The sequence below is a fragment of the Pecten maximus genome, chromosome 6, assembly GCF_902652985.1.
Source record: "Pecten maximus chromosome 6, xPecMax1.1, whole genome shotgun sequence".
In the NCBI taxonomy this organism is placed as follows: Eukaryota; Metazoa; Mollusca; class Bivalvia; order Pectinida; family Pectinidae; genus Pecten; species Pecten maximus.
Window position 1 is genome coordinate 29,070,715 of NC_047020.1, and position 26,289 is coordinate 29,097,003.

At 35.4% G+C, this 26,289-nt stretch overlaps 2 protein-coding genes across 2 annotated transcripts; one reads left to right on the forward strand and one right to left on the reverse strand.

Moving 5' to 3' along the window:
- Nucleotides 1-2,147: 2,147 nt before the first annotated feature.
- On the reverse strand, nucleotides 2,148-13,974 carry LOC117329480 (S-acyl fatty acid synthase thioesterase, medium chain-like). The gene is made up of 8 exons (XM_033887436.1): nucleotides 13,802-13,974; nucleotides 12,101-12,254; nucleotides 11,285-11,423; nucleotides 9,532-9,631; nucleotides 9,128-9,206; nucleotides 8,648-8,741; nucleotides 7,914-7,996; nucleotides 2,148-2,613 (listed from the first exon to the last, which is right to left on the reverse strand). Exons 2-8 carry the CDS (start codon nucleotides 12,231-12,233, stop codon nucleotides 2,489-2,491), a joined length of 753 nt encoding a protein of 250 aa, XP_033743327.1. The 5' UTR covers nucleotides 12,234-12,254; nucleotides 13,802-13,974; the 3' UTR covers nucleotides 2,148-2,488.
- Nucleotides 13,975-14,077: 103 nt separating this feature from the next.
- LOC117329478 (DAP3-binding cell death enhancer 1-like) lies at nucleotides 14,078-25,095 on the forward strand. Its single transcript, XM_033887434.1, has 10 exons — nucleotides 14,078-14,203; nucleotides 16,585-16,705; nucleotides 17,278-17,428; nucleotides 17,750-18,010; nucleotides 18,292-18,579; nucleotides 20,268-20,420; nucleotides 21,083-21,175; nucleotides 21,700-21,859; nucleotides 22,204-22,323; nucleotides 22,615-25,095. Exons 1-10 carry the CDS (start codon nucleotides 14,173-14,175, stop codon nucleotides 23,019-23,021), a joined length of 1,785 nt encoding a protein of 594 aa, XP_033743325.1. The 5' UTR covers nucleotides 14,078-14,172; the 3' UTR covers nucleotides 23,022-25,095.
- The last annotated feature ends 1,194 nt before the right edge of the window (nucleotides 25,096-26,289 follow it).

The following is a 26,289-nucleotide window of genomic DNA, read 5'->3' on the forward strand; positions in this document are numbered from 1 at the left end:
TATTATTATATTATACGCTACGATCAAAATTATTATTATTCAAAAATAAACAATTATTTAATGTTATATCAGCTTACTGGTTGTGTTTTACATGTCGATGATTTCATGACAGATTTTATAGATATACAGTTCATTATATACCACGTCATAATGTAGTGTGTAATGATAGTCTGTATTTTTGATTAGATTGAGGCAACGCGTACGACGATCATTGGATATAAATCGCATAATTCGTCAGTGATGCTAGGGGCCAAAAATATTGAAATCTAGAAAGGAAGTCAGGACGAATCAAAATAAGTCTAAAAAACGTCAGCACGAATCAAAATAAGTCTGACAAACGTCAGGACGAATCAAAATAAGTCTAACAAACGTCAGCACGAATCAAAATAAGTCTAACAAACGTCAGCACGAATCAAAATAAGTCTTACAAACGTCAGCACGAATCAAAATAAGTCTAACAAACGTCAGGACGAATCAAATTAGTATAACAAACATCAAGACGAATCAAAATAAGTCTAACAAACGTCAGCACGAATCAAAATAAGTCTAACAAACGTCAGCACGAATCAAAATAAGTCTTACAAACGTCAGCACGAATCAAAATAAGTCTAACAAACGTCAGGACGAATCAAATTAGTATAACAAACATCAAGACGAATCAAAATAAGTCTAACAAAAGTCAGGACGAATCAAATTAGTATAACAAACATCAAGACGAATCAAAATAAGTCTAACAAACGTTAAACCTACAACCAACGCCTGTCGTTTTATAAGACCATCTACGAGGTATTCTCTCGTCGAATATCAATTGCATTACGGTAAACATTCGGTTAGTTCAAACAATTTGTTATTGTCGAATAGTCAGCAAAGATGAGAGACTATAATTCAAACAAAATTAAACAAACAATGATGATCCTGTTCAAATTATTCGAAATTATGCTTCAGAAAATAAGCGCGAGTTCGAACTATCCGAGTCGATATCGACGAAAATCTCAGCAAAGAGTAAAATCATTAGACACAAACACATCCAATGTAAATCTGATACAGAACAACGACGGCTTGAACAATGGCACATTAGTAAAATGATAGTATTTCATTCAATTCAATGCTAATTGATCGTTAAACTTTCTTCATTTCGCGATAATTATGTTGGAGCCGTATATTAATCGCGAAGCCACACGGGCATTGTGTAGCTATAGGCCCCTAAACAGTACACTAAAGTTAAACATATTTGTATATAAAGGCTAGATACGTTGTCTCCGCATGGTAATGTGTTTTATTTGACTCATCATCATTCTTTAATTCCTCATAAAGAGATACATAGAAATTCAAATTAATAAATACATTTCAATCATTTTCTTTTACAGTCTATGGTTTTCAAAATTGGAGAGAAAAAATAATTTGTCGCGTTCGCGTGTCTGTTGATTTAGCTTTGGTCGTTGGCTGCGAGAAATGCATGTGATGCAGCTCTCAGAAAGCGAGTGGCCATTATCTGGAAGGTTTTGGAATCCTCATTGCTTTCCTGTTCTTGTTCATGGTAATGTGTTTTATTTGACTCAGAAACTATCGCTTTATTATTGTAATGAATGGTCCGTTTAATACATTGAAAGCAAAGTCTACAGAACCTGTTGCGTTTACGAAAGCGCTACTGTAAAAAATAGGCGATATATGTTGATAAAATTAGGTCAGAACATGAACTTGTCTGATTTTAGATATGCCCAGTCGTATCATCTACCAAACTTATGTCATGCATGCAAAATTATCCATCACTAATTGGGACACTTGCGGATTGTTTTGGCTGGATATGATTGCTTATCACGTCACTCAGCATGACCGGGCGGCCGAACAAACTCGTTGGTTTCACCAACCGTGGGCCTACCTAACTAAGTGCAATGCATTCTACAACTCTCTGTGATACCAGAGACGTGCGATATATCAGTATATATCCTTATTAAAAGAATTGAATTGAATTATACAGCGATACTTATGGGACTCGTGTGTAAATATCCATTATCATGTAATTCTCCGAAGATTACTTTAAGGCAAATAACAATCTTCTGTAAGTGGTCTTTGTCATTTTCCCATTAAAATTAAAATTATGATGGTAATATTCCATTAATGATATTACAAATAACAACAAAGGTATCTTAATTAAATAATGTTTAATTATGATAATGCCGAACAAGAAAAAATAATGTTGATGTTTAAACAATATTTAATATGATTGGTCAACACTCTTGGTATCTAGCCTACAACCTGCCACGCTGGCGATATCAACCTCCATCATTACTATGTCCACTATGCCTTCATTAGCTGCTAAGTCACGCATACAACCTACATCATACCTGCTTCCGTATATATCAACAATATAACTGTACTGATTTTACAAACTCAAACATAATATATTAGTATCAATCATACAACCATCCATACCGGTCATGCCGATAATACAGTCTCAGACATAAGCTATTAATTAACATTATGTATACTATTCAAAGTAGTACGATGATATATTTTCCAGAATCCTCATCATGTTGTCCTTCTCTTTCAGGTAAAAATGACCTCCTGGTAATGTTTTAATGGACAATTTCCCTGTGGTCAATTCTCCCCACGCTGAAAAAGAAAGTAAATGCCATCAATTGAAAACATGATAAATTTTAAGTAAAAAATAAAATCACGTTCCTAAAATCAGTGCATGCTCTTATACTGGCATCTAATAGATGATAATAATGATCACGTATAAATGTGCCGAGCCATTCAATCAATATAAATCATTAAATCAATCAATACAAAATATATTGAAAGATAGAATTAAAAAATAAAACCCAGTGCATGCTCTTATACTTGTGTAAATGATAAATATGACCGCATAGAACGTGTTACAGAAAAAAATTGCGGAGCCATTCAGTATGTAGTATGTTCGCATACTGAAATGCTCCTCGTCAGTGGTTAACGACCTGATCGGCTACATGTTCTCACTGACATTAAGAGTGATTAATCTGCTTTCTAAAGGCAAAACACAAGACTGTGACCATGGAACACTGATGTTTTAACAAAACCACACAAATCTACCTCAAAACTGATAAATAAAGAGGAAAAGAAAACAGTTTTACAAAGAGACTCTTCAAAACGTGCAAGTAGAACATGAAAGGATATTCGCCTGTGCTTCATCGACGGCATCCACTTTGTAAACTTAGGTCAAATCCTTAGGCAGTGCCACTAGCTGGCAACAAGAACCTGGATGTGACAACGAACATACAAAGAAGACAATTAGTCTCCGGTAGAAAGTCCATCAGTTGTTCCTGATTATTTGATGGTATGATATATCCCACTTAACTTTAAGGACGACTTCACCTACTTTCGATCGTGGGCAAGATCCTGACCTTGGTTCTAATAAATCACCTATTGTCCATTGTTGGCAGATTATGAGATTCTGACATTGACTATTTAATCATCTACTGTCCATCGTGGGCAAGATCCTGACCTTGGTCTATTTAATCATCTACTGTCCATCGGGGTCAAGATCCTGACCTTGTCTCCACTAAATCACCTACTGTCTACCGTGGTCAAGATCCTGACCTTGTTTCTACTAAATCACCTACTGTCATTCGTGGGCTAGATTCTGAACTTGGTTCTAATAAATCACCTATTGTCCATTGTTGGCAGATTATGAGATTCTGACATTGACTATTTAATCATCTACTGTCCATCGTGGGCAAGATCCTGACCTTGGTCTATTTAATCATCTACTGTCCATCGGGGTCAAGATCCTGACCTTGTCTCCACTAAATCACCTACTGTCTACCGTGGTCAAGATCCTGACCTTGTTTCTACTAAATCACCTACTGTCTACCGTGGTCAAGATCCTGACCTTGACTCTACTAAATCACCTACTGTCAATCGGGGGCAAGATCCTGACCTTGACTCTACTAAATCACCTACTGTCAATCGGGGGCAAGATCTTGACCTTGACGCTACTAAATCACCTACTGTCAATCGGGGGCAAGATCCTGACCTTGATTCTACAAGTCGCCTGATTTATACCACGAGGAAGATGTAAAACAAGAGACTAGCGTTTTCAGGAAGAACACAAGACTTTTAACACGACGTTTGCTGCTTCTAGAGAATCAAGAAGAGAAGATATGACCAATGATTTGAATACTGCTGAGAAAAGTGAACTTTGGAGAAACGGAGAAACACGAAGGAGTATGGCTGTCAGTAACAGATATATGACAGATAATCAATGGCCAGTTGCTCTTCAACAACAACAACAAACAGGAACTGATCAAATCTTTAATAGAATGCAGCAGTGTTGTGGCCTTGCAACTATCCCGTTTTGTGTGATGACCCACCTTTTAGGTTGTTTGATATTCTATGTTGTTAGTTTTGTGTGATGACCTACCTTTTAGGTTGTTTGATATTCTATGTTGTTAGTTTTGTATAATGACCTACCTTTTAGGTTGTTTGATATTCTATGTTGTTAGTTTTGTGTGATGACCCACCTTTAGGTTGTGTGTGATATTCTATGTTGTTAGTTTTGTATAATGACCTACCTTTTAGGTTGTTTGATATTCTATGTCGTTAGTTTTGTGTGATGACCTACCTTTTAGGTAATTGTTTGATATTCTATGTTGTTAGTTTTGTGTGATGACCTACCTTTTTTTTGTTGTTTGATATTCTATGTTGTTAGTTTTGTATAATGACCTACCTTTTAGGTTGTGTTTGATATTCTATGTTGTTAGTTTTGCATGATGACCTACCTTTAGGTTGTGTGTGATATTCTATGTTGTTAGTTTTGTATAATGACCTACCTTTTAGGTTGTTTGATATTCTGTGTTGTTAGTTTTGTGTGATGACCTACCTTTTAGGTTGTTTGATATTCTATGTTGTTAGTTTTGTGTGATGACCTACCTTTTAGGTTGTTTGATATTCTATGTCGTTAGTTTTGTGTGATGACCTACCATTTAGGTTGTGTTTGATATTCTATGTTGTTAGTTTTGTATGATGACCTACCTTTTAGGTTGTGTTTGATATTCTATGTTGTTAGTTTTGTGTGATGACCTACCTTTTAGGTAATTGTTTGATATTCTATGTTGTTAGTTTTGTGTGATGACCTACCTTTTAGGTTGTGTGTGATATTCTATGTTGTTAGTTTTGTATAATGACCTACCTTTTAGGTTGTTTGATATTCTATGTTGTTAGTTTTGTGTGATGACCTACCTTTTAGGTTGTGTTTGATATTCTATGTTGTTAGTTTTGTATGATGACCTACCTTTTAGGTAATTGTTTGATATTCTATGTTGTTAGTTTTGTGTGATGACCTACCTTTTAGGTTGTTTGATATTCTATGTTGTTAGTTTTGTATGATGACCTACCTTTTAGGTAATTGTTTGATATTCTATGTTGTTAGTTTTGTGTGATGACCTACCTTTTAGGTTGTGTTTGATATTCTATGTTGTTAGTTTTGTATGATGACCTACCTTTTAGGTAATTGTTTGATATTCTATGTTGGTAGTTTTGTGTGATGACCTACCTTTTAGGTTGTTTGATATTCTATGTCGTTAGTTTTGTGTGATGACCCACCTTTTAGGTTGTGTTTGATATTCTATGTTGTTAGTTTTGTGTGATGACCTACCTTTTAGGTTGTGTTTGATATTCTATGTTGTTAGTTTTGTGTGATGACCCACCTTTTAGGTTGTTTGATATTCTATGTTGGTAGTTTTGTATGATGACCTACCTTTTAGGTTGTTTGATATTCTATGTTGTTAGCTTTGTATGATGACCTACCTTTTAGGTTGTGTTTGATATTCTATGTCGTTAGTTTTGTGTGATGACCTACCTTTTAGGTTGTTTGATATTCTATGTTGTTAGTTTTGTATGATGACCTACCTTTTAGGTTGTGTTTGATATTCTATGTCGTTAGTTTTGTGTGATGACCTACCTTTTAGGTTGTTTGATATTCTATGTTAGTTTTGTGTGATGACCTACCTTTTAGGTTGTGTTTGATATTCTATGTTGTTAGTTTTGTATGATGACCTACCTTTTAGGTTGTTTTTGATATTCTATGTTGTTAGTTTTGTGTGATGACCTACCTTTTAGGTTGTTTGATATTCTATGTTGTTAGTTTTGTATGATGACCTACCTTTTAGGTTGTTTGATATTCTATGTTGTTAGTTTTGTGTGATGACCTACCTTTTAGGTTGTTTGATATTCTATGTTGTTAGTTTTGTGTGATGACCTACCTTTTAGGTTGTGTTTGATATTCTATGTTGTTAGTTTTGTGTGATGACCTACCTTTTAGGTTGTTTGATATTCTATGTTGTTAGTTTTGTGTGATGACCTACCTTTTAGGTTGTTTGATATTCTATGTTGTTAGTTTTGTGTGATGACCTACCTTTTAGGTTGTTTGATATTCTATGTTGTTAGTTTTGTGTGATGACCTACCTTTTAGGTTGTTTGATATTCTATGTTGTTAGTTTTGTGTGATGACCTACCTTTTAGGTTGTTTGATATTCTATGTTGTTAGTTTTGTGTGATGACCTACCTTTTAGGTTGTGTTTGATATTCTATGTTGTTAGTTTTGTATGATGACCTACCTTTTAGGTTGTGTTTGATATTCTATGTTGTTAGTTTTGTGTGATGACCTACCTTTAGGTTGTTTGATATTCTATGTTGTTAGTTTTGTGTGATGACCTACCTTTTAGGTTGTTTGATATTCTATGTTGTTAGTTTTGTATGATGACCTACCTTTTAGGTTGTGATTGATATTCTATGTTGTTAGTTTTGTGTGATGACCTACCTTTTAGGTTGTGTTGATATTCTATGTTGTTAGTTTTGTGTGATGACCTACCTTTTAGGTTGTTTGATATTCTATGTTGTTAGTTTTGTGTGATGACCTACCTTTTAGGTTGTTTGATATTCTATGTTGTTAGTTTTGTGTGATGACCTACCTTTTAGGTTGTTTGATATTCTATGTTGTTAGTTTTGTGTGATGACCTACCTTTTAGGTTGTTTGATATTCTATGTTGTTAGTTTTGTGTGATGACCTACCTTTTAGGTTGTTTGATATTCTATGTTGTTAGTTTTGTGTGATGACCTACCTTTTAGGTTGTGTTTGATATTCTATGTTGTTAGTTTTGTGTGATGACCTACCTTTTAGGTTGTTTGATATTCTATGTCGTTAGTTTTGTGTGATGACCTACCATTTAGGTTGTGTTTGATATTCTATGTTGTTAGTTTTGTATGATGACCTACCTTTTAGGTTGTGTTTGATATTCTATGTTGTTAGTTTTGTATGATGACCTACCTTTTAGGTTGTTTGATATTCTATGTTGTTAGTTTTGTGTGATGACCTACCTTTTAGGTTGTTTGATATTCTATGTTGTTAGTTTTGTGTGATGACCTACCTTTAGGTTGTTTGATATTCTATGTTGTTAGTTTTGTGTGATGACCTACCTTTTAGGTTGTTTGATATTCTATGTTGTTAGTTTTGTATGATGACCTACCTTTTAGGTTGTGTTTGATATTCTATGTTGTTAGTTTTGTATGATGACCTACCTTTTAGGTTGTGTTTGATATTCTATGTTGTTAGTTTTGTATGATGACCTACCTTTTAGGTTGTTTGATATTCTATGTTGTTAGTTTTGTGTGATGACCTACCTTTTAGGTTGTGTTTGATATTCTATGTCGTTAGTTTTGTGGGATGACCTACCTTTTAGGTTGTTTGATATTCTATGTCGTTAGTTTTGTGTGATGACCTACCTTTTAGGTTGTTTGATATTCTATGTTGTTAGTTTTGTGTGATGACCTACCTTTTAGGTTGTGTTTGATATTCTATGTCGTTAGTTTTGTGTGATGACCTACCTTTTAGATTGTTTGATATTCTATGTTGTTAGTTTTGTGTGATGACCTACCTTTTAGGTTGTGTTTGATGTCATACTCTCCATCAGTTATGTCTATGGGACAGGTCAGAGGTGGAGGTGCTTCAAGGTCATAGCTACAACAGAATGATGATTAATTTCATTAGACAGAAGTCATTTTTAGTGCTCTATTGATTTAGATATTCTTATTTTTCTTATGGTCACTAGAAAATCTGTGATTAAAATAAATAACCTAATAAATTTGGATGAGTGGCTTGAAAAAAAGAAGGAAAGGGCACTTGAATAACTTAATGTGAAGGTTTGAAAGATTTTATATAAACATACTATCAGGGTAATTGGATACTTTAAATTCAGAGAAAACAAAATTTTAAATATAGAATGATGTAAAACTGATATTTTCTCTACTTTCCTCTTCTTTCCTCTTAATAATCTGATAAAAAAAGAAAATCTGTATGCGATGGAAAGACCTAAAAAGAACTTTCGATGAAATAGAAATTTAAACCATCAATATCTGAGATAATCACATGTCCACCATTTTGTTTTCCTGATCAGTCTTAAAATTAAATGGGCACAACTAGAGATCAAGGGGAACCTACATGTAGGATTTGAGAAATATCCTTCAAGTACTTCTTAAGAAATAGTGATACAAACAAACTTCAAACACCAAAATCTAAGATGGTTGCCTGTTGGGCATCTGATGATGGTGGGATAAAAAAGTAAGATGTGAAAGGCAAAAAGAGAAACCAAAACAGATGGTTCAAACTTACTCATATTGGTCTATCAGTCCATAGTCTGCCCGCAAGGGAGGTAGAAACAAAGCCATGAGTTCCTCACTGCTCAGAATTTCATCTGGTGTCCCACCTTTAGGAGGTAAAATGGATTACATCAGGAAGTACCAATATACAAAGTACCTATGTCAAATATGGTAACAGCATCTCCTAGGGGATATATGATTAAAATAATTTCCTATATCTGTACTTTTGAATTGGAGAGGAGAATGGGGGTCAATAATCATATACATGTAACTTACAAGTACACTCAATCCATAGACAATTTTCTGAAATTTTAGAACAAATGTAAAATGTTACAATCAGCTCCTTACCAAGGTGCTATTTCACAGTTTGAAATAGCCTGGAAGATAATAATGTTTGCTCTCAAGCCATTTTATCCCAAGTTTATGTATTCTAGTCTGTAGACAGACAAAGCCATGGACATGATTTAACACCATATATTATATTCTAACTTACCAAGTTTCTTAAGAAATTTTTTGAACTCTTCATCATTGAGATTTTTCACATACACTTTATTCTTCTTTCTTTCCTCTGACTATAAAAAAAGAAAAAGATGTAAAATTTCAGATTTAGTTGGTTATGATTCTTCAGCCTATTTAGATGTAAAATAATACAAATGGCAGGGTTATTGTAGGTTATGTGCATTAGATATAGATGGCACAATGTCATACCAACATCATAGTAAGTTAGTGTTTGCAATATATATTAGAGAATTTTACAATTGGTTGTTTTATCTCATGGTTAAAGGTCAAAAGAACTAAGGTCATGAAGACACTCAACACAAGCACAAGGATACAGAAGTTAACATGGGCAGTGGAAGACAAGAACAGGTTGATATAGAGAGAGGCTGGCACACTTACGTGAGGAGCGGAGACTCCGGACACAAACAAACGCTCTGGTTCAAGATTGTACTCACTCTTCAGAGTTCTCGCAACATCAAAACACATCAAGGCTCCTAGACTAAAGCAAAACATTTACTGTAAAAATGGCTGACTTTATCATCACATTTATCTAATAAACCATGTCCTGCCATCACATTACTTGCCTTAGCAGGTACCACAGACCAATGTTAATTAAACAATAGGATTCCAGTATCAACTATCACTGTCATGTGACATAATCAACACTACCAACTTTGATAGATTATGACATCACTGTCACTATAGACTGACATTACTGTCACTATAGACTGACATCACTATTACTATAGACTGACATCACTATTACTATAGACTGACATCACTATTACTATAGACTGACATCACTATTACTATAGACTGACTTCACTATAGACTGACTTCACTATAGACTGACATCACTATAGACTGACATCACTATAGACTGACTTCACTATAGACTGACATCACTATTACTATAGACTGACATCACTATTACTATAGACTGACATCACTATCACTATAGACTGACATCACTATAGACTGACATCACTATAGACTGACATCACTATCACTATAGACTGACTTCACTATCACTATAGACTGACATCACTATCACTATAGACTGACATCACTATAGACTGACATCACTATAGACTGACATCACTATCACTATAGACTGACTTCACTATAGACTGACATCACTATAGACTGACATCACTATAGACTGACATCACTATCACTATAGACTGACTTCACTATAGACTGACATCACTATAGACTGACATCACTATAGACTGACATCACTATCACTATAGACTGACATCACTATAGACTGACATCACTCACTATAGACTGACATCAATGTCAACATAGACTGACATTACTATCACTATAGACTGACATCACTATCACTATACATTGACATCACTATAGACTGACATTACTATAGACTGACATCACTATAGACTGACATCACTATAGACTGACATTACTATAGACTGACATCGCTGTCACTATAGACTGACATCACTATAGACTGACATCGCTGTCACTATAGACTTACATCGCTGTCACTATAGACTGACATCACTATAGACTGACATCACTATAGACTGACATCGCTGTCACTATAGACTGACATCACTCTCACTATAGACTGACATCACTCTCACTATAGACTGATATTACTATCACTATACATTGACATCACTATCACTTTAGACTGACATCACTATAGACTGACATCACTATCACTATAGACTGACATCACTATCACTATAGACTGACATCACTATAGACTGACATCACTATAGACTGACATCACTATAGACTGACTTCACTATAGACTGACATCACTATAGACTGACATCACTATCACTATAGACTGACATCACTATAGACTGACTTCACTATAGACTGACATCACTATCACTATAGACTGACATCACTATAGACTGACATCACTATAGACTGACATCACTATAGACTGACATTACTATAGACTGACATCACTATCACTATAGACTGACATCACTATAGACTGACATCACTATAGACTGACATCAATATCACTATAGACTAATATCACTATCACTATAGACTGATATCGTTATCACTATAAACTGACATCACTATCACTATTGACAACAACAGTTTATATCTATAGAAATCTCATTGTGTTTTAATGCACAAAGTTTCAAACCATTTTACATACCTGTGACCCCAGAAAGCAAATGGCCGCTCTCGACACTTTGGTAAAAGAGCTTCAATGATTTCCTTCTGCATGGTTTCCAGGGAATGACAGCAGGCATCCTTAAATCGACCCTCTCGTCCTGGGAATGTTATTCCTGTCACTGAATCAGATACAACACTATAGCAATACATAGTTTATTTAAAAAACATTTTTGGTTTTTATTGGTTTACTTTGTTTAACATCCTAATAGCCAGGGTCATTTAAGGACGTGCCTGGTTTTAGAGGCGGAGGAAAGCCGGAGTATCCAGAGGTAAACCATTAGCCTACGGTAAGTACCAGGCAACTGCCCCACGTAGGTTTCGAACTCGCATCCCAGAGTTGGAGCGCTAAGTGATTAAGTGTCGGGAAAACTTTTTTTTTTTTGCTAGAGTTATTCTAAAAAAAAAAAAAACACACATTTTTTCAGAAAACAAACTATTATAGTCTTTTGGTTTCATCTGATATATGGTTTGAATCAACCTCATCAAAAGGTTTTATTATTTAAGGGTATTGTACATGTACATGTATACCTCAGTAGATATTTATAGACAATATTTATGTCTCGTCTCCTTTTGTACACAGGTTTTATCTAATATCAATATGACTCATATCTAATATCTATGCATGACTCCATTCATTATTCATGACAAGGTTTTAAAATCTTTTGAAATAGACTATGAATCAATTAACATCAATTTTCTGATTTTGACACAGGGGAGTTTCACCTATGAGTTATAAAACTCTATTTCATCTAATACAGTTATTACTCTTGAAATTGAATTTATTTTAACTATTCACCTTCAATAGACTCTGGAACCATGTTTCCCCAGTTTGCGTAGAAGTTGGATCCTCCTCCAGCCCAAGGAAAACAGAACAGCTGACAAGAGGCTGTTGGTCTGCGAAATCTGCAGTTCAATACCTTGTTTGCCATTTTTGATAAAGAATGAAATACCTGAAATACAAGGAATGACTTTAATATATTGCTAACCCATTAGTGGTACAGTAACCATGCTCAGCAATTAGGTATCATACAACAAAATTATGACACAGTAGGTCATAAAGCATTAGGTGTGAATTATGACAGTAGGTCATGTGATATCAGGTAGCAGTTGTGACACAGGTCATATGACATCAGGTGTGAGTTGTGACACAGGTCATGTGACATCAGGTAACAGTTGTAATACAGTAGGTCATATGACATCAGGTGTGAGTTGTGACACAGGTCATGTGACGTCAGGTATCAGTTGTAACACAGGTCATATGACCTCAGGTATTAGTTGTGACACACTAGGTCATATGACATCACGTGTGAACTATGACAGTAGGTCATGTGACATCAGGTTTGAATAGTGACACAGTAGGTCATGTGACATTAGGTGTGAGTTGTGACACAGTAGGTCATGTGATATCAGGTGTGAGTTGTGACACAAAAGGTATTGTGACATCAGGTAAGCGAGTTTAAACACAGGTCATGTGACATCAGGTAACAGTTGTGATACAGTAGGTCATGTGACATCAGGTATCAGTTGTGACACAGTAGGTCATGTGACATCAGCTATCAGTTGTAACACAGAAGGTCAAATGACATTTCAAAGTGTGAGTTGTGACACAGTAAGTGATACGATATCAAGAATGAGTTGTGATTCAGTCATTCACACAACACATTAGTTGTGACACAGAAAGTCATACAACAGGTATCAGTTGTGACATGGAACATCACATTACAACACAATACATCAGACACAAGACAGAGTATATAAATATGTGTTTTTGAAGTAAATATTTGTAAATGATTGTTGTAAATGAATCTTAATATATTTTAGCTTATTTTGTGAAACTTATTTTCCCTATTGCTAAAAAAGGAAAGGAAACAAAGGCCAAACTGGGAGTTTTTAACCTGGACCTACATGTACAGTACATGTACCAACCAACCAAATTACCCGAGGCTAATCACTAATGGGCGACATGATCCGCCCTGCCACATCACTTATACAATGTATTTGCAAAGCAGATGAAAAGGTATGTTAATGATAAAGGAAGAGAAATTATGATATAAAACAAAACAACACAAAAACAAGGACGTTTTATACATACATACATCTATATATATACATAGGCCTACATATAGGTCATTTTATTAACAAGGTTCATGGAAAGTATGGCACTAGCGTCACACTTAATTTCACCCCTGTAGTTTGTATGGTAAGTATAGACACAAGCCAAAATAGAGCACAGAAACTCATTATCTGCTGTTTTCAGTTATATTGACACATTCAGAATAAAATAAAAATTATAAAATAATAAAGTACAGAATTTGAAATTGTATTTGATTTCAACATATTGCTATCGTTGTTCAGACAAAGAATAAGATGACGTTCACGGGAATAAAGTTATTAATTAAGGTAATTATACAACAGATATATGTTATGGATATATATTACAAACCGAAAATAGAACTTCCTCATACAGTTTCTCTTTATATAAGAAAAAAAACTTTACCTGACAATACGTTTGTCCAGTCCAGTTGTTTTCCGCGTCAGTGAGTGAGCTTAAACCTACTGGGCCATCGTATGCACAAGTCTATTGTATGCTAGACAGTTTTGACAGATTCGTGTCAAGTGACGGTTATGATTGATTTGTTGCAGAGAACCACGTTTCAGAAAGGGTGATCTCCCTTGAATCTATTTTGGGTTTGACGTAACAGGAAATCCCAAAAAATGTCTACTCGGAACTGTCACGGTTTTTTCTTCGAAATGCTACAGTAGTATACGAGAACATCGAATGAAGATCACGTGTGTCCGGCTTGGTGGAGCGGACACTAAAACAAATTCTTATTCTGTTATCTTGATGTTTACAACAAATATGTAGCCATGTGGAGGTGGCTCAGTGGAATTCCCAGAGGTAAGCAACTGTTGTTTTGTGACTTTCCAATGAAAATCGATTACATTGTTTATTACATTTATTTCTTTAGTTTGGTGTTGAAGTAGGATTGTCACGCTCCAGTAAAAACAATAACAAAACTCCAAGGTGACCTGATAATCTAGATCTCCCTGATAAATACTTCCTCGTCCTCAGAAGCACCCGTATAACGCTTTCTTCATCAATTTTCTCATTAAACAGCCTTATTTCGGTATTAAAATCAGTGTAAATTTTTCAATGGGTACTAGAAAAATGTTCACTCGACGGCAGTAGGCATGCATGTGGTGCATACTGTATTTTCTTCCTCAATTCAAACGTTTGTAAACGCCTGCTATTGTTTTGCTGTAAAATATTACAATTTAAATGAAAGTTATTTATTTAATGATACATGTGTTCGTGGAATATTCCACCAATTAATATGTTATCAGCAGATCACAGATTTGTGTCACCTGAAAAGAATTGGGTATTGGCAAATAACCAAGTTTTTGTGTATATCATAGTAATAAGTAAGTGTACAATGCCTCTTACACAGTGATAGAAAACTAGTCATAATATAGGACGTCTGCTGTGGCAGAGGGTGCAAGTATACCAAAAACAATCAGTAAACAATATATGTTAAAGACTAATCGAATCTAACATTGGTCTGTGGACAATGATATCTCAACCCAAGTGTAAGAGTTTGGCCTGTCAACCCTAAGATTGCCGGTGCTGGCTAGCCAAATTCTTACACTCAAATTGAGTTATCCTAGCATGTCTGCGGAACAGACCCATGTTTGATTTTTTTTTCTCACATACTTGTAAGCAAATATAAGTTTTAATGAATGTTTTCATTGCGTTATATTTATCTGCAATGCTCCTTGGAATGTGCGTCAGAACTGATTTTGCCATCATTTACGACATGGTTAATCAACCCAGGGACATATATGATATATGTCTAGCATCATATAGCGAGTGCCTGCTTTGCCTAATCAATCAATTTTTAAAATGATCAACTTAAAGTGGTTCACATATAGACACTCTACAAAATACTGAACTCTTACACGTACAAAGGGAGGGGCCCCCAGGGCTTATTCAAGGATAAATTCAGCAAGTATAATTTTAATCTAAATTGAGAGGGAATTGTAAATATATATATATATATATGTAAAAATAAATTATTAATCCATTATCCCCACTGGGACCTACATACTTCAAGAAAAAAATTTGTCTGGACTAAATTTCCAACACTCTCATGGAGAGGCAATGTGTCTTGTTTCAAAATTTGGTCACTTTGACCTACATTTTGACCTTTGAACTACATCAAAGAAACAAGTATTTGGACCTTATCTCCTGCACTATATATATATATATATAGCTATACTTGTCACTGGAACTTCTTACTCTGGGTTTAGGTTGACTTGGTACTTCTAATAGTTGCTGGAACCCAAGACTTGGGTAAGGGGCTCATCTAGTAAAAAGTTATGGCAATGTGTCATGTTTCAAAACTAGGTCACTACAAAAAAGAAAAAAATTTGACTGTCATTTTGACCTTTCAAAGAAAACTTTGTTCTGGCCTTATTTCCTTGTCACAGCTTGTAATTACTGAAACTCCTAACTTGAGGCATGAGTTCTCAAATTCATCTAATCTGAGGGATGGGTTAATCTTACTTAGGGTATGGGTTCAATTGCATTAACTCCGGAGGAATGCAATTTGTCTAATGGTCTTATAATTTGAATGGTTGAAATTTCCTTCTCGATCATCAGTTTTGTCTATCCAATTGATCAGTTTTTAATCATCTTTCTCTGGTATTTAATTTAAACATTTTTTACATTCCTTCATAGTGCTTATTGTACCATTCCAGTCATGTAGATGCTTGTATATATTTATGATATAGGTATCAACCACATTCAAGCAATGGAATGTGATAAGTTTTTCTCAAATAATATACCTATCCGCTATAACATTCTTTTGTTTATCATGTCAGGTATTTCTTAAAAAAAACTCTATTACAGATTTCTTTATTGATTAATCTGTCAAACAACCCAAAAAAGTGATACTCAATGATCTAGATTAATTAATCAAAAAACCTCTAAGACAATAGTACAATGTATTCTTATTCTGGTTTCTGTTTATAACAATAAGTACATACGCCAAAAAAGTAAAAGAAAAAAATGCCAAAAAAGTATAAGAAAAAATGCATACATGTGCTTGGTGCATAATTTAACTCTATAGCAATGGGAGTGATATGTTATTATGTAAGACTACAGGATTATGTGGAGTGCCATCCTAATTTTTATGTACACATGTTTGACATTTGTATCACATTTACATACCTATGTTTATATTGTCAATTGGTAATTTTGACCCGACCTTTCTCCTTCAGCCATCCGTCATCACATCCATGGTCCCAGAGCCTCAGCTTCTGGTGTTTGTAAGGAAGACGAATTAGATGAAGCAAAGAAATGTGCAGAAAGCTGTCACCAGCACTTCAGAGCCCAGTATAGGTACTTAATATATCTCCCAAGGAATTCTCCAGGAAGAAGTTATTCTCCTGAAGAGCCATGAGACATCAAAAAACCTTAAATTGAGAATCTGCATCTTTAATATAAAAATAATATCATCTATGAATTGTGATATAAGTTTTGTATACAATTTCCAAGGAATATTTCTACTGAAACACACTGTTAATTTCTGTTTTTGCAATAGCAGATGATAAATACTATGTACAAATGTAATTTGTTTTAGTATTATCAGTGCATACTGACTAATTAAGGGTTTTGTAATCATGTTCTGTTGTACGTCTGTACACCACTTGAACTTCCGTCACAATAAATACCTAATGGTGTGATACCATGAAAAATACTGAATTAAAAGCGGTTTCTCTTTCTGTAGCAGGTCGTTTTGATAGCTATCCGTTAAATACATTTTTGTGTTGGTGTTACTGGCATTAGCTACCTATATAGCTAGACAGCTAGTATATGATAGAATTAGTGCATCATAACATCCATGTCTAATAACAAGTATATGGGTTGTACCCTGCTTTTACTAAAGAAACCTACCTATGATGATATTACAGACTAGGGGCTGGAAATGACTATCAGCAGAGTTCCCATGATGACAACCAATGGGAACAGGAGGCGGGGCCTGACAAGGAGAAAGGCTACCGACACACCCCTAACTTCTGGAGTCTGTTCTGTGGACCAGGCTCATGTGAGGCCTTAGGATGGGTGAGTGTAATCAAAAGTGTCTGATTGATCAGTCAAATCAGTTTGTTTTGAAATTTCTTGAAACAAGAGTTTTGAATAATGAAAGTTTGCAAAGGGAGGTAATCATGCATATTCCCTGTATTAAGTCTGAATTTGGTATTTATCCATTAGGTGTATAATCCATGTCCCTTTCTTTGATAAAGAACATATTATTGTATTTTGAAATATTTTGATGTTTCCTGGGTTATCTTTTATTACATGTACTAATAAGCATTGTATCTGTTGGGTGTTACCGTGATAGTCTTGTTTTGGTGTAACCATAGTGTTGGTTGATGTTTCTAGGGCACAGCTGTGGTGGTAGGCCTGCATATCACCAAATATCACCTGCTGATAGACAGATGGGAGAAGTTCAAAGACAAAGATAAGGGTTCACAATGCTTGTTCAACAAGATAAAAAGTGTTTTGGCCGAACCCTGTCTGCTGAAGAGATCTGTCCTTGAAATAAATGATTCTACTCCCTCAGATGAAAAACGTACCACTCAAGTGCCAGACCAATACGAAAAACAGTGGCGATTGTCATTTACCTTTTCACAAGATGTCAAGGTATGGAATGTTTGTAACAGAAAATGAACTTACCTGTAACTTATATAAACCTGCTGAAGTTTATAGTTCAATATTCCGTTCAAATTACGATTGATCTTTTGTGTGAAATTTATTTCCATATCAACATTCTTTTCCATCTAATATAAAAGATACCACCTTTTCACAATTTCTATCCTGATAGTTATGTTCCTAAGTAATACCAGATACAGTGTGTCCATGATATTTGCCCATTTGTTACTCTACAGTATCATGTATACAGTTCATGTTGTTTTCTTATGAAGGATGATGGTGATAAGGCAGATGCTGAAGCTGTAGGGAAGAAAGACGAGGAGGCCTTAAAGTCTAATCTGGATCCTTTGGAAACTGTAATGAAGGAGTTTGAAACAGTGTGTCGTAGATATGCTGCTGTTGGACAGAACATTGCTGGGCTTAAGAAGGCTGTGGCAGGTCAGCTGACTGAGGCAGCCAATCACTGGTCAGAAGCTAGCAGCTCGGCTTATGGCAAGGCAAGCTTCAATCTCGGGCTCTGCTATGAGACAGGACGTGGAGTGAAGATGAATATAAAGCAGGTGAAGGTTTCAGCTATACATCATCTGTTCTCATTCAGTTTTGAAGATAAAAGTTGATCACACGTCATATTAAATATATTTGCTTAGCAGGGCTCGAACTTAAAGGTAGCCCGATAGTCTGAGACTAGTAGATTTTCTACCCGGGCTAGTGGTTTGAAATTCTGGTAGCCCGACTGACTAGTGGAAATCTTGTATAACTTTATTTGATCAAAATGTCGGGCTAGTAAAAATCACAGTGTCACATGCCCGACAATATTTCAATGAACAACTCACATACCTTTGTGTATTATTTATTCGTATGTTCGCTGAAAAACGATCCTCGGACCTCCACTTTCCGTTTTCACTCGACATGTTTGTCGTGTGTATACATTAGTAAGCGTCCAAGAGTTCCGAAAGCATTACGATCATAATGAAGTCCGAGGATTCCGATGTTGAGCACATGGTAAGCCTTGGTCATGTTCGCGTTTGTATCAAATGAATTATTAACGGCTCATTCAGGTTCGTTTTTGACAGCTCGTTTTTTGACACATGGTAAAAGCGTTCGTAGTAACTGAATATGGACCGCTACATTCAACGTCTTAGGAAACGGAAAGTGGGTGATCGTAATTCTGATGATAATGAGGATGAAAGCAATACAAAAGAGAAAAAGATCACAAACGTGAACGGAAGTTCAAAGAACAGTGGCAACAAGAATGTCCGTGGGTCGAAATAGACACCACAGGACAGTCCATGGTATGCAAGGCCTATCCAGGGATAAGTGATCGTAAGGGTGCCTTTGTTAAGGGTTGTTTTAATATGAGAAAAGTAAGGGTTGTTTTAATATGAGAAAAGACACACTAACTGTTCATGCATTGACAGTTCAATGTCTGACAAACGTGGTCAAAAGTTAAATCCTACTGTACAAAAGAGAGTCAATGCATTATTTGAGTGTGTTCTATGTTGCAAAGCATGGTCGACCATATTCTGCCGTTTCTCCAAATTCCAAAACTCATTTATTTATTTTATTAATTTAAGTTATGATGTTATTAATATTACAGTTTATATCCTGATTATTATCACAACAGATTAGTATACTATTTACTGCTGATCTGTTAGTAACTTACACATGAGGACACATACATGTACAATATCATGAGAAACATTATAATAAATATTTCACAACTTTACATAGATATTCATTGTTATATTTCCAATATTTTTTCGGGCTAGCAACTTTCAATTTTACTAGCCCGATTGGGCTAGTGAAATTTACATTTGGACTAGTAAAATTTTGAATGGCTAGCCCGACTGACTAGTGGTTTTGAAAATAAAGTTCTAGCCCTGCTTAGTTTAAATATGCCTTGATACGTTTTGCTTAATCATGTCTTAATGGAAATTAGAGTGAATTAGAGTGAATGTTGATAACCTATTGTTATTGATAACATCAAATTTCACGGAGTAATTTCACTCCACACAAAGTTTAAGGATAATCAGAAATGTATCTAGTGTGTAAATTCCACATTGGTTTCATACATATTCAGTGTGGCACACTTGTCCTTTATAGACATGATCTATTCTGATTCTTTATTCAAAGAGATATTAGTCTGCTGTGTATATCTGATAGCATGTTTGGAGCATTACCTGTGCTAAATAATGATTATTTATGAAATGGAACTTTTATTGTATTAACTGTACAAATGTGTATGCAGGCTGTGACCTTGTACGAGCGAGCAGCAAAGGAGAACCACTCCCAGGCCATGTACAATCTGGCTCTACTGTATCTGGGAGAGGAAGAGGGTCTGTCATCACCCGCACGTGGTCTAAAACTAATGAAGGAGGCTGCTGAACTGGGACTGGCTAAGGTAGGAACAGATCTGACATTAGTGGCCACAAACATTCAATAGGAATTATAGTGTACAGACCTTCATGTGTGTGTATTTACAAGTTCCTTTTAACTCCTCGTTAATCTGAATTGTATTCAAAGTGTTATAGATGTACATGACGAAAATATGACATTGCTTTGATGTCACAATTATGACATACATGTTGTGATAACTCATAGTATATCATGACAAAATTAAAGTCACGCCATGCATCCCCTGTGAAATACAAGTCCTACACACAAGTGTCTCAGATACTGAGAAAGTCTTAAATGGAAAAGTTGTAAAAAGATGACAACATACATTTATTATGATCAGTTCCCAGATTGTATTTAGTATTAATATCAACAATGCATACAATTCATCACCCTTTCAATATTTATATTTAACCCTTTTACCCCCACTGACCATATTGGACTTCAAATGATGAATGAATGGCAGAGTCCATTAAAGTTACTTGAGGGTGAAAGGTTAAGGGAACAAAAATGTTCATCATCATTAAAGAATTTCCTGTATGTGTATCTACTGGAAGTAAACCATCTTAATGATTGATGCAAATCTTAAGGTTCAGAGATTTATTTGAACTTGAAACCCATGAATTTTGAAAACATAATTACAGATCTGCACATCTACCTCTATTCCAGGCCCAAACCTACATGGGAGTACACATCATGGAGCAGAAAGAACCCTTTATGGACAAAGCAGTTGCATACTTCAAAGCTGCAGGAGATCAGGATGTAAGTTACCTCCCCTTACTTTGTCAGCCACAATCTATGTGGTATGTAGACCCGAGTACCTGTCTGTGATGATATATCTGGCGTGATGGAAACATGATTTCTTGTCAGTTACTACACACAAACCTCATTAGTTTAAGTCTGAGACAGGTATCGTGGAATTCCAGAGATACAACTCTACGTTTACGGCTGTTTTACAAAATTATAATGATGTAAATATAATATGCAAGATTTGTGTAACCCCTGATAATAATAGATTATACCAGTAGTTTAGGACAAGATAGAAATACATGTACTGTATTAGTTATCAACATTTGGCACTAGGCATAAGCAGTGTATAGTATGTTATTTAGCACCAAGACCCAATAGTTTAATATTTAGTAATAATTTACCACGGATCGTGTTGCTACTACTTGTAGGCTCGGAGGGAGAGTACTTCCTATCATTGTGTTATGGGCAGGGATTAGGGAGGAAGCGAAGGTGACATTGTTTTATATTAACCACGGATTGTGTTGCTACTTTTACAGGACTCGGATGGAGAGTACTTCCTAGCATTGTGTTACGAGCAGGGATTAGGGGTGGAGGAAAACAAGTGTCGTGCAGCAGACTTGTACAGTCAGGCTGCCACTAAGGGTCACGATGGCGCCATGTACAACCTAGCTTTCTTCCATGAGCATGGATTAGGAGGTGAGTCTTTTATAAGAGAAATTACATTGTGTTAATTAATAAATCTATATATGTCTCACTTCATCTGGCTCAAGGATCATGAAACAGTTTTAGACTCAAATGCTTAGCCAATCACAGAAGAGGTTACTTTTCATGAAGCTAGTTGTTTTAAGTTAAAACATCTGACTATGTTAAGACTCCTGATCCTCGGGCCAGTTATCAAGATTTTTTTTACTTTCACCTTGTTACAATGTGAAAGTTAATGCGAAGGCAAACATCTTATTCTTTAATTTTGCAAAGATAAATCCTCTATTATTTCAAACAAAGATGTTGGTGAAGATCACAAGTGCTTTGTTTGTTAATAGGATTACCTGAGGATAGAGTTACAGCTATGACCTTGTACAAGAAAGCTGCAGATGCAGGAAATGAGAGTGCTATCTACTATCTGGAGGGCCCAAGTCATCCGGTCTCTCCCAGCTGGAAAGGTACATTATTTATTTTGCACTCTTTGAGCTAGGAATGAATGGAATATCTTTCGATTGAGTTCTTATTTATACATTCTACTTTCATCTATCAAAATGTCTGCTGCAAAACTTTTCAGGTTGCCATGGTAAGTGCAAAACCATTAAAAACAACTGTAAAGTTGTCATTAAAAGAATATTTATAAACAAGTACAGCTGTCAAATTATCAGAAAGATTTTTTGTGATTCATTCCAACAACATATGACAAAAATTAAGTGCAAGGATATTCAAATATGCTTTTTCTTACCATACAGAGCAGTACATGTATGACTTTGTTGCGGAGCCACAGCTTGAGATACGGATCCCAAAGCCTATCCAGGTGGAGCCACCAGCAGTGAAGGTGCAGCCTGTTGAACCTATCCCATTGTCTTTGTCATCTCCTTCCCTCACTGACTATGTACGCAAACACATAGAAGATCTAGATGTGAACAAAGATGTGGTACAGTTTGATGTGGCCTCACTTTCAACCCTGCAGCCTCAGTTTGTCAGTTCCAAGAAACCAGCAATGAAGAAGGATAATGGCGTATTCTTCACTATAGGAACCAGTGAAACTGGTAGTTCTCCTCTATGGGCAGACTTTGATGATATATGGGAAGAAAATGTGGTAAAGGACAAAACCCACTTTACTGCTTTGTTGCAGAGAAATAACGCCTGTGCCTGATGTAAGGTCGGTTACTTGCTCTTAATAGTAAAGGGACATAACTCATATAATTCATGTTTCATTTCAAATCATCTGCAACATATCACTTGTATGTTAAGTTTCATAAGATGTGTGTTTGGATTTCCATACAAAGGGGAGATAACTTTGTAATGCAGCAAAGTCATACATACATCAAGCGGTATTAAAAAACTTTAGTTTAATTTGTATTACAAAATTAATATCATTTGCACATATTAAGCAGAATTTTACTCATCTTTTCAAGCATTTCTCTTATAGATGTATATTTGAACAAGTTGCTATTTGATAAATGTTACTTTAAAGCAATATTTATCGATTGCATCTGTCCTCTAATGGAAAGACTGGCATTTTCTCCCAAGTTTCCCCAACATGGGTACTGTTTGGTTTAAGTATCACTTACAGCCATTCTTGTTGAAGTGAGAAAACTCATAACTTGTTTGAGAGAAAATCAGCATGAAATAACAGAGTTGTATTTTTAAAAAGATTTATTAAGGAATATGCTGTAGAACCGTGAAATAACCTACATCTGTGGTGCACTGTTGATGACTGTACTGTAAAGAGAAATCCTGTGTATTTGATCCGAACCTAAAAAAAGTTGTATCAACAATATTGCACATAGAAAGGAAAGACTGCTGTTACATGTTGCTTTTTTTCTCTATAAAGAATTAATTAACCAGATATAAGTATAATAATAGATCATATCTACACACAGAGAAGTAGAGTAACACCCCCTTAACCAGATATAAGTATAATAGGTCATATCTACACACACAGAATTATAGTAACCCCCATCTTTTACATCTATTTGAGATCACTGAAAACCCTATACAAATGTCCCAGATTTCCCAGTGTGTCCATCAACATTTATACACAACCTATTTACATATTTTGTATTACTTCCTGATGTATGACCATACACTTTTGCTGTATAGATTTATGTAAATATGATTTTGTTTACATACTGTATAACATAAGATGTTCATTGTGGATTAACTTTAGTTGTGTTATTGTTGCTTATGGAACCAAGAATATGACTGCAACAAATAGTGTTGTATGTAATATTGTTACATTAGCTTTGTACCCACAAAATAATCTGAAAGCTCCAAACCAGGAAAGAAAGTACCCACGAACATTTGATGTTATACAGTATAATTATGTCGTGCATAGTTTTTATAAGAACTTTGCTGCTACTTACTATGTAGAAAGCTTCAGAATAATTTTTTGCATGAATTCATACAATCATGGATTACAAATTGTAACTTTGCAGTATAATCAATTCCAAAGAATAATTTGTGATGTTTTTGTTGTGTGCTTTCAAAATGCTGTGCGGTTTTTGGCGTCCCATTACAGTTTGTTGTCTCTAGAATGAGCTCAGGGTAAGTCTTTCCCCCGGTGACTCGAGACTGTACTACCAGCAGATACACATTTTAACCTGTATATTGAATTAAAGAAGTGTCAAATGTGCCATATTTAAATCCTTAATTGGGAAGTTATTTTTGATTGACACATCCAGAAATAAATAGGTATGTAGGGATCCTTAAAATACATGAACTAGCTAGGGCTTTGAGGAATATGAAACGGACAGGAGACTAGGTAAAGAAAGAATTTTTTTTTTCAAACTTCAGAAGATATCTTTGAACATGCAAAATTTGTCAGGATATTCTGATCAATTCATATATATAGACGGATTGGATATAACAAAATAATTATGTAGAATGTATTGGCACAAGAGTGAGCCTTAATGAGTTTTGTTAGTGGAGAGTGGAGAGTGGAAGGGTGTCGATAGTTTAGAGGGAGTTTTGTCAGGGTAGGAAGGGAATGGTTTAGTTGAAAGTGAGAGGCTTGGAGAAATGAAGATTTATTATCATTATCTCCAGACTTGTTCAGTCCCAGATCAGATACCGATTGATGTACTCACAGCTGTAATGGGACAGTTGTTTTGATAATTTTTGATTTAATTTTTTCTTCTCAAGAATATGTTATGCTTTTTGTAAATCTGGATTTTATCATGCATACTAATTTTATGTTTGAGAATATTAAATCAAACTTAACTTTTGAAATTTGTCTGTTTTATTTCATTTTCACCTATAAACTGGTAGGGTAACTGCGAAGATTATCAAGGTTGTGTCGAGGTCACAATTGGAGTCGATGCATACCCAAGATACGATACCATTATGCTCTTTAAGTGCACCCGACTCTTTGGTAATGTTGAGTGCACTATGGGTTCTAATAAATTTAACAGGGAGCATGATAAATTAATTTCACTGTCTCTGCTAGTGATTAATCCCAGGACCTCTGGCTTACTAGTCACATGTTCAACCAATCAAGCTAAAGAGAAGCTCTCTCTGCCATGTGGTATATTGTGGCTAGTATTTACGTTGGTTATATACTCCCCCCTCCAGAGAAGAACTTGTCCACGGGTTAAAGTAACCTTTCACAAGTACCTAGATGGGCACCAACCTACCAAAGCATGATGAATTAAATTTATTTCAATGCCTCTGCTAGGGACCTCTGCCTTACTAGTCTCACAATTGAGCTAAAGAGAAGTTCTCGCTAGCCAAGCAGTGTATTGTGGCTAATATTTATCAGAATTACATATATGTAAGTAACAAAGCCTTGGCAAGGGTAAACAGAAGGGTTATGGTACATGTAAAGGAGAGTTTGGTATGTAAGTGTTCCTCATACCAATAAGTCAGTGGCATCATTCCCCCAGAAACTTTATTTCTAACAATTACAATGCAATTAAATATACAGTGGTCAACTATGATAATATCCCAGAATAGTTTTATTTCAGGATTCAAAAGGACGGCCAGGAATATCAAGGATTGTGAATGAAAGGCCAAGGTTATCAAGGATTGGGAAAGAAAAGGCCAAGGTTATCAAGGATTGGGAAAGAAAAGGCTGAGGTTATTAAGGATTGAGAGTGAAAGGCAAAGGTTATTAAGGTTTTGGAAGGAAAGGCCAAGGTTATCAAGGATTGGAAAGGTAAGGCCAAGGTTATCAAGGTTTGAGAAGGAAAGGCCAAGGTTACTAAGGATTGTGAAGGAAACGCCAATGTTATCAAGGATTGGGAAGGAAAGGCCAAGGTTATCAAGGTTTGGGAAGGTAAGGCCAAGGTTATCAATAATTGGGAAGGAAAGGCCAAGGTTATCAAGGATTGGGAAGGTAAGGCCAAGGTTATCAAGGATTGTGAGTGAAAGGCCAAGGGTTATCAAGGATTGGGAAGGCAAGGTCAAGGTTATCAAGGATT